The sequence below is a fragment of the Diabrotica undecimpunctata genome, unplaced genomic scaffold (assembly GCF_040954645.1).
Source record: "Diabrotica undecimpunctata isolate CICGRU unplaced genomic scaffold, icDiaUnde3 ctg00001332.1, whole genome shotgun sequence".
NCBI lineage: Eukaryota > Metazoa > Arthropoda > Insecta > Coleoptera > Chrysomelidae > Diabrotica > Diabrotica undecimpunctata.
Window position 1 is genome coordinate 22,325 of NW_027312173.1, and position 9,783 is coordinate 32,107.

The window sequence follows — 9,783 nt, forward strand, 5'->3', positions numbered from 1 at the left end:
AAATAAATTAATAAAAACAAGGTGTAAATAAAAACACAATAACAATAAAAACAAGAAGTACTTAAGCCTACAAGCAAAACAAAAAATGAAAAAAAAGAACTAGAGTTATCTTTGTCTAGATTCTTTGTCATTAAAGTCAAGAGAATTAAGAGGGTTTAAAATTATTTGAGAAAGATGAGAATTGTATTGAAAGAGATAAGCCAATACTTAAAAAAGAATTAAGAATAAAAATACTGCAAATAGATTATTTTAATAACTTTGAAATAATACTATTGAATAGATTTTTAAATGCCCTAGCTACTAAATCTAATCAGTCTTTAGTTAGAAGATATGATATTACTATCTTGATATGCCATATCTGTATTGCAACTCTCCCTGCTTCATCATCGTCAACAAATTTGATGTTATCAATATTTTCTAAACTGGAAACTTTCTCAAACTCCGTCTCTTTTTCCATATCTTCTCTAAGAAGCTTTGGAGACACTTTCAATATCTTCGAAAGATCTTCCAGCTGTGTCTCCGCGATCTTTTTATGCACTAAGGGTTCTATTTCTGATATATATTTATTATCAACAGAATGGCCGGCATTTTTTGCTGATGAAATAAAACTTTCTTTATGTTCTGGCTGTTTATATTTTGGAAGCAACGCAGTATCTTCTTCTGGGGATTCCTTGTTGCTTCCTGGATCTACGTAATTCCGGACTTCGTCCATTTCGTGGTACTCGTTATCTTCGTATTCCGGGAATATTTCACCGGTTTCATCGAATGGTGGAATCCATACTAGAAATGCCGGATCCATACCTGAAAGAAGAAAGGTAATCTAATAATTAAATACTTTAAAGACCATTCGAAAAGGTTCGCAGTTTTACTTTTATGGATACTTCCCATAATAAAATAGGAAGGGGACACCAGGGATGATTTGGACACTTTTTGGATTTTTATTTTTGATGCTTTACCTAAATATTTTACTCTTTGGTTTGGCAGTCTTTTAAGTTTATTTGTTCATAATATAAACTTTTTGGAGTCATATTTAAAAAAAAAATTCTGGAAATTAGAAGCACTACATTCGTCCAAACTGTGGCTTTTTGCAGGGATACTATGAAGGGCATCTAGGGATGGTATAGACAAGTAGTTATGAGCACAAAAATTATGATTAAATTACAGAAATCTTTTCAATTTGTATATTTTCAAAAAAAAATTTTTTTAAAATGGATATATCAAAATAAGTCACTACAGACAGAGTACTGATAGTTCAGTATTGAAATATAGCACGTCTTTAAATCTGGGTTATCTTCTACCGCTTTCGGTAGGATGAAAATCACTTGTTAAAAATGCATGAATGAAGATTTTTTGTCCGTAAGTTGAAAGCGATTAGATGGAAGAAGCCGTATGTAGAACTTTATACTCTACAAGCACATGGAAGATTTTTAATGGGTCATTTTACCCAGCATGGCTAATTTTTATCGGTACATGTAAGTCACAGTTAAAGATAAACTTACCACACAATAAGGTTTTTTGGCCAAACGTTTTGTAGGTAATACAAAAATAATGACTTGCGACCTAATAAAAATATTAGCGCCAGGAGCAGAAAATTTTTTTTTATTTTCGGAAAACTTTTTCCTTATTTGCGGTACTTTAACACAGTACGGCATTCATACACAAAGTTTCGAATTAGTATATAGATTAAGTTTTTGCAACACCGTACATTTTGGCTGGGACATGAGTGAGAAATCTAGGGCGCAACGCTTAATTTGAACCCCCGTGCTTTGTATACCAATTAGGAATTGGCGGCATAGTTTCTTAAGTTATTATTATATAGGGTAATATTGATTTATATGTGATTCATGCTGATTCGCATGACCCATTAAAAATTTACCATGGGCTTGTAGTCTATTACTTAAGTCCGTCTCTCAACAGATTTTCTATTTGTACCCCAAAATTCATTGCAAATTTGTCTTTTTTTTTGACGGAACGATTACAATTATGAAGTCGCCTTTAACAGCATCATTGCCACGTTTAAGCCACTCGCTACTTTCTTTATCTTTTTCCTATTCAGAACAAAAATCTTTCATTATGACTTGTTCCAAGTCTTCATCAGAAGAGTGCACTTCGAAAACAGGCTTCTTTTCTGTAAATACTTTCTTCATCACAACCTATCCTTTCTTTGTCAGCTTCATTCTTTCGATTTCTTTGAGTTTTTCCTTTTCCGGTATATCTGTGATGACGCTACTCTTCTCACGCTTTTGGCCCCCTTAGCCAATATCCGTGACTTGGGAACGAATTCAGTAGTCCTGGAGAAACGAAAAACTTTGGTTGAGTCGATGTAGAAGAAATTAGTGTAAGATGACTTACAATGACTCGATATATGAATTATTAAAGTCTCTACGATTTCTGAATAGCTAATTGTGATGGAGGAATCCACAACAGCAGTGTCTTTTCCCACTTCTTTAGATGTTGATTCGATAGTTTCTGAGAAAGTACTAGAGACAAAAGGGTCCGAAAAAGAATATGGATGATCTGAGATCCCAGAGCAGAGAAAATAGTGGTCATGAAAAACATTTCTATCAAAAGTATATATACCACATTTCAGAAAACCTGATTTTCCATTTTCAGGAGTTACAGCCGATCCCAAGCTTTTGAAGATAACTCAGGAACTGCGTAGATTAATAGAGTTTTATTGTAATGGGCCAACATTCATGAGTTAACTGCTTTACTGTAGAATTTCTTAAACGGGCTTAAACACGTAACGATCTAAGGGTTGTAAGTGGTTGAAAGTATGCAGTAGAAGTGTTAAATTGTGATCCAATTTTCTCCGCAAAAATTAACACCTTCCAGACTAAGATGAGACTTGTGAATATCCAATAATAGCCACTCAGGATGTTTAATTATCACACTTCACGTTGTTTTTGAAAAATTTTAATATTAATACGAAGTTTTCGCTGCTCATCCAACCAGAGTTGTGGGTTAGTCCTAAAGCTCTATGTAGTGCTCCAGCCATTATTCGCAATTTGTCCAAGAAAACACGTAGGAACACGATAAGGGTAGGTAAAGAATTACCATTTGCACAAATTATGCTTAATTAAATCATCAGTTCTCCTCGCTCTCTAGAAGTCAGTTACCTGACCAACTTGTTTTTCATTGTTTTGTCCAATCAGTTTGGTCATCGGACTCTCTTGCAACTCATGTTTTATCGAGATTGAATATGTCTGAAGGTTCAAACTTCTTCCTTTGCATTACAATGTCTAATTTATCAAAGAATTGCCCTTTGGTTTTATTAAAGGCAGTCATTCTGGCAAGAGAGATTGCCTCCGGTTTTCTAATGACTAACATAGGATGTCTCTTCATAAATCTAGTAAACCAGTCATCACCCTCTTGTCCCTTTTCTTTCTTAACTTCGGGAAATTTTAGATTGTTTATTTCAGGAAACTGTAAACCAATGTGTCTGCATTTATTCGGTGTCACTATGTAAAACGTTTAAGAGCACTGTAGTAAATATTCCGCCAGTGCTTTCCCCATATTGTCTGAGAAAACCTGTCTTATGTGGAAGTTTGGTTTAAACGTCATGTTATCTATGCCCATTTATCTAGCTTTCTTTACATAAAGTGCAAGATGTACGTTGTGAATAGTTGCCATGTGGCGCAAACTTTCACGATTCTTTAAAAAATCTTCCACCGCCTGCCGTAGATCACCTTCAGGAAAAGTTCGTTAAGTTGATTTTTTTAATTCTCGTGGCATTTACAATAAAATAGTGCAGTTCGTTATTAAAGTAATAAATAAATCGAGGATACAATTAACAACTTGTTCATTGTATCCATAACTAATGTAATCACACATTTCTGGACGTAAATTTTTAAACTAAACATTATATGATTATAAAATATACATAAATGGGTCTCTACTAGTCCCCACTGCATTCAAATGGAGCGCCAAATACAAAACATAAAATTATTTTACATAAAAACCTTACGCTCTAATCTTTAAATGTGAGATCAATGATTTCAAAAAGTAAACAAGCTCTGTAAAGATTAATATTTAACAGCAGAGGCCATATGCTTTTGTTGCAAAGGAAATTCGATCCTGTCCCTTATAAACCTCAAACAATCCGACGGTCTCTATTTGAAAACACTTTCAATATGATGTCAAGGCATAGCATATACCAAGATAGCAAAGTATGTGAGATAGAAAAAATAGGGAGAGTATTATGCAAGTCCAGAACAAGTGATGGTGATCCTAATCTCGCCTTAGTGTGCGCTACGATGCCAGCTCTACCGATTCAACAGTGTATCTACGGAAAAGAACTCATTTCTACCGTTTTTTATTCTTCTGTACAATTCAGTCCAAATGTAACTAATTTATTACATTTTTTCTCTCCAAGTTACAAAGATACATTTTAAGAGAAATCACCATATATTCGGTGAATTCAAACAGGTAAATGTTTTTGTATTCAAATCAAATCCTTTAAAGCGGTGAATTTTTTTTAAATCAGCACGTACCTTTTTAATTCGGAATATCTTAAATAGGTAGATAACCAAATTATTGTATATTTTTATATTTTGTATATTTTCTATTACAAATGTTTCTAATAATATTTATATCTCTGGTTTAATTAATTTGTGTCAACGTATCTGGGGCTCCGTAGGACTTGCTCTTGGGTACCAGCTGCTAATCTTCATATCTACGTATAATAATAAGTTTCTTTCTTAAAGCGTATATAATTTTGTTCTAGCATTTTTGCATATTTACTCCAAGTATCGATTGTGTTTATTTTTGTCGCTTCGTATTGTTTTCCAAAAAAACAAAGATTGTAGCAACTTTAACTAAAATCCCCACTTAAATTTAAATCTACTGATTTGTACAGAATTTTAATTATTTACCAGAAATACAATTTCCTTAGTGGCAACATTGTAATCCACACCCTTGCAAATTGCAAATGGCATCATAACCACGTTCTGCGTATCTCAAAACATTGATAAAAAGGAAGAAGGTGCAACAAAACGAAAATGTGTTGAGTTTTGGAGTGTACCGATTTAAAAAGCTGGAATGGTTTTTTAAATCGAAAAAATCGAATGGATATTTTCTGTGGATGGATAAAAGTTAAGTTGAAATTGGGAAAATAATAATAAAACTGAGGATCATTCTGAATTTATTTTAACCAGCATCAGATCAAAAATTGCTCTTAATTGTAGCAAAGTTTTGTTAGTAAGGACAAATTAAACACTATTTTGTAGACTTTGCATCTATGTTTAAACATCGAAAACGGCTTGAACGAGTTGTATAAATTTTGGTGTATAAGGATTTTGTGATGCGGCCGATATTATGGTAGTATTTACATTATTGCAAGATCTTTCGTTTTTCTAATAAACTTTCTTAGTTTAAATAGAGCATCCTGTATATTTTTTAGCTTTGGAAGTCCTTAAAAGTACTGATTATTTTTGATTATATATCCAAAGGCCATAATTTCGGAGTTATTGCTACGTTTACATCATCTTTACCGAAGTTAAAATTATACATTAGGTGAATAAACTCGTTTAATTTTACTAATCTTCAATAATTTGTATACTAATACTATCATAACAAGGTCTACTGTCAATAAATTAGTAAAAAGTTTAACGAAACTAGTGCAGTAAAAGATTTACCCAAATCATAGCGCTGAAAACTACAGCAACTGAAAACAAATTCATGTTAGAGGTAGGTATGTCAATATTTGAAGAAAATAAAAATTAGTAATTTAAGAAAAGCAATAATGGCAATTACAGCAGATTCTCAAAATGTTGTCCCTTTACTTCAATGCAACAAGCCAAGCAGTTTTTAAAACTTTGCAATACATTTTGCAACATCCCTGACTGCTCAATTCTTCTTATTTCTATGGTAATCCTCTCTTTTAATTTCCGAATATTACAGGTTTTGTTTTATAAACGATGTTTTTTAAGTAACCCCATAGGAAATAATCTAAAGGGTTAATTTCGGGTAATCGCGGGGCCAAGTCGATAAAACCACGCTTTCTAATCCACCTACTGGAAAATATTTAGGTATTGCTTTACCACACGGGCATAATTGTTGTTTGGGATATTGTTGTTGTCTAAAAGTTTCCAATAATGAAATTTCTACATTAAAATATAAATGAAAATGAACTTTGGTCAAATGAAAGGCAGATATCGAGCACAGTTTATTAATTAAATCTTGCCCAAGTACTGTCGCTTCCTAGAGCATCTTCAGGGGCATTTCGTCAATTTTGGCCTATTCAACAATCATAGAATGTCATAAACATAAAATTGTACATAACACTACACCACACAAGGACAAACAGGTTAAAATTTTTAAAATAGGCAAAGCTACATTATGGTTGGCATCAGGAGAGAGAATTCTCCGTATGGCTCTAGAAATTTTCTAGCTACTTCTTACTATAGGATATACCATGCTAAAGAGTTATGTGTTGTGCACTGAGAAATCAATTTCGCCTGAAATATTTGCATTCTAGGCTATGGTAGGATGAACAAAAGATTATGATAGAGATGAAGACAGGTTAAATAATCTGGAAGGCCTTACTATAAACTGCAATATCAACAAGACTCGTAAAAAATAATAGATATTAAAATAATAGTACCCAAGTATGATCCCGGTGCAGCTCCAGCGTTTACTACGTTATAGTCGTAATAATCCATTTCCAAATCAATGTCCTGTGCCGAAATTGAAAAGTCTGATCCTGTTGGTCCTAACATAAGCCTTTCTCTATTTTTCTTCTCCTTCGTTTCTTTCACAGATGTACTTTTTATAGTTGCTTTGTTGACAAGTGTACCACCGGATGACGCGCTATCTCAGAGTGAATTTTTTTTATAAATTTGTGAACTTTATATTTAGCAACAATATTGATTTAACTTGTAGAACTAGAGAACTTGAACTATAATAGGAAACTTGACTTTGATTTTAAAAAAATGTCTAGAAGAACAAAAATTCCTTCTGATAGAAAAATTATGCAAAATAGATGGGAAATAAGAAATACTATAACAACTATGGAGGTCTTATAACTTTCATAAGTTGAGTTTATACCATACAGTGTGTCCGTAAAGTATGGAATAAATTCGATATTTCCTAAATGAAAAGCCTTTTTAAAAAAGTCTAAAACAAGTCGAATTTTAAATTTAATGTTCTACAATTTACAATAAAATTTCATTATACAAGGTGATACACATTACAGTGATGACGTCATCGGTTTTTTTTTAAATGTAACACCCTGTATTTTAGGACATTTTTAGATCGATAAAAATAAGCTGATTTCAAAAAAGTATAATGCTCGGGTCTAATGGATATAATTTGAAATATATGCCAACCTAAACCTGACGGTTTAAGACGTTTTCGACTAACCCACCTTATATCTGAAGGAATACAATACCTTATAATCCTATTACGGGGGTATTTTGAATGGTTAGACATAAACGACCAGTGTCGTAGAGTATATGATTGAAACATTTATTTTAACTAAATAAATATATTTTTTAAATTGTACTTATGTAAATTGTATTTTTTAATAAAACTTATTTATTTTATTCAAAAATAAAAAGTTTCTTGCCATTTGTAAAAGATACATTTATTTAATTAAGGAAAAAGGCGCCAAATGTCGCCTGGCAAAATTTCCAATGTGTTTTAAATGTATCCATTATTTTCGAATCCGGAGAAAACTAATAAATATTTTTGAAAAATTTAAACGCAGAATGAAAGATTACATTATTACTCAGGGCAGAAAGTCCCTGAAAACTTCTACAATGTTTATTTTAATATGTTCTGTAACAGGGGTGAAAATAAAAGAGAAAATATAGTATAATTTTTAATTGAAAATATTGCATGCAAAAGAAACTTTTTATTTATTCTAAAAAATATTTCATTCTGCCTTTAAATTTTTCAAAAATGCTTTTTAGTTTTCTCAGGATTTGAAAAAAAAATGGATACATTTAAAACACATTAAAGATTTTGACAGGCGATATTTTGCGCCTTTCCCCTTTAATACCTTACGATTACAACTACTATTACTTACCTTATATAATTACGATTAGAAAACTATTCAAATTCAAAATAAATAGGATCAACTTCGGAATCCGAGTCGTCTTGAGGGTTAATAATTAGGTTAATAATCTCTACGGTCGCATCAATTATGTTATCAAGATCCCACATTTTTTGTTCTTCTTCTATTACATGTCTTACTGCATCTTTCCAGTTTTGTTTTGTAATCTGTTATAAAGACTCGTATAACAATTCACGTACAGCTTGTATTTTATATGATGTATTTTTTCTAGCCACATAACTTTTCATTTGTGCCCAAATGAGTTCAATTGGATTTATTTCGCAGTGGTAGGGTGGAAGTCTAAAGACTGTGATGTTTCGCCTTTCCGCCATTTTGTCAACTACGTATTTCTTGAACTTAGATTTGTGTTGCCGGGCAATTTTTAAAAGTTCTGCTTTTACCATTCCATCTTCGTAAGGCAGATACTTATTCCGCAGCCAGTCAAGAATATCCTGTTTCTTCCACGCATTCGTTAGAAGTCTTTCTACTAGTCGTGAATGATAAGGTGCATTATCTAATACTATAATTGAATTTGGTGGTATGTGTTCAATCATTTGCTCAAAATACTCTTCGAAAACATCAGCTGTCATCTCCTCGTGATAGTCTTTTGTGCTTTTGGAATGAAATTCCAACAAACCATGCTTAACAAATCCTTTTTCACTGCCAATGTAAGAAATTATTAATCTACTGCCTTTACCAGAAGGTGGGGAGATACCAGTAGACCAACCTTCCATAAAGGCTTGCCTGGAGCTTAATATATTTTTATCTGACCAAATTTTTTTTAGAGTATGACCTGAGTTTACCCACGTTTCATCCTGGTAGAAGATGGGTCTTTCTTCAGCCCGGAATTTTCGTATGAATCTTAGATAATTTCTTCTCCAACATCATCTTCTCCTCCCGTTCAATCAAAAGTAATTTTCGGTCTGATTTCTCCCACCGGAAATTTAATTTTTTAAAAACTTGCCACAATTTAGTTCGTCCGATATGAGGAAAATCCGGGTCGTCTCTAACTTCTTGTAAAATTTTGTTTAGGTTTGGTATTTCTTTTTTGAAAAAAAATCCATGAATTTTCCTTCGAATACCATTTTTGGCAAATTCATCAATTTCAATAGGCTTTTTCCCTCTCTTTAAGTTTTCGTTTGTGTTTGGGTTAGCTATACCGTGTTTTTTTCTTTCTGATAGGAACCTATATAAAGTTGATTCTCCTACGCCAGTCATGTTGGCACAACTTTCGACTATGTTGCGAACAGTGTTTGTGAGATTCTGAGAAACCAGAGTATCGTGAACATTCAGGACAATAGTCTTCTCTCTTGGTGAATAGACAGACTTACTGACTGTACGCAACAGTACCGGTGTAAAACTTGATGATGAAGCCATCACAAACAATCCAACAAAACGAGCACGAGCGAAAGGTACGTATATGTTCGTAGGTATATGGAATAAAAAATCACTAACGCACTGCATATAATTCGCAAAAGAAATATTCGAGACGCTAATTACTGCCGTAGACGCGGAAACACCGACGAGCCGTAAATTACATGCGATCAAAAACGTACTAAACAAAAAATTGTTTTCGTTCGTAATAACTTCACCCTTTCTAGTTAAGTTTCGAATATAATTATATTATTAAAAATCTGGGGAATTCCATCTTAATTATCTTGCAACGAATAGTACATTCGGATATGAATTCCAGGTTTTCTAGTAAAGTGATTAAACGCGAAGATTAG

At 32.7% G+C, this 9,783-nt stretch overlaps 1 protein-coding gene across 1 annotated transcript; it reads right to left on the reverse strand.

Moving 5' to 3' along the window:
• Positions 1-286: 286 nt before the first annotated feature.
• On the reverse strand, positions 287-6,732 carry LOC140431552 (uncharacterized). The gene is made up of 2 exons (XM_072519451.1): positions 6,605-6,732; positions 287-801 (listed from the first exon to the last, which is right to left on the reverse strand). The coding sequence occupies exons 1-2, from the start codon at positions 6,717-6,719 to the stop codon at positions 311-313; spliced, it is 606 nt and encodes a 201-aa protein (XP_072375552.1). The 5' UTR covers positions 6,720-6,732; the 3' UTR covers positions 287-310.
• Between the last annotated feature and the right edge of the window lie 3,051 nt (positions 6,733-9,783).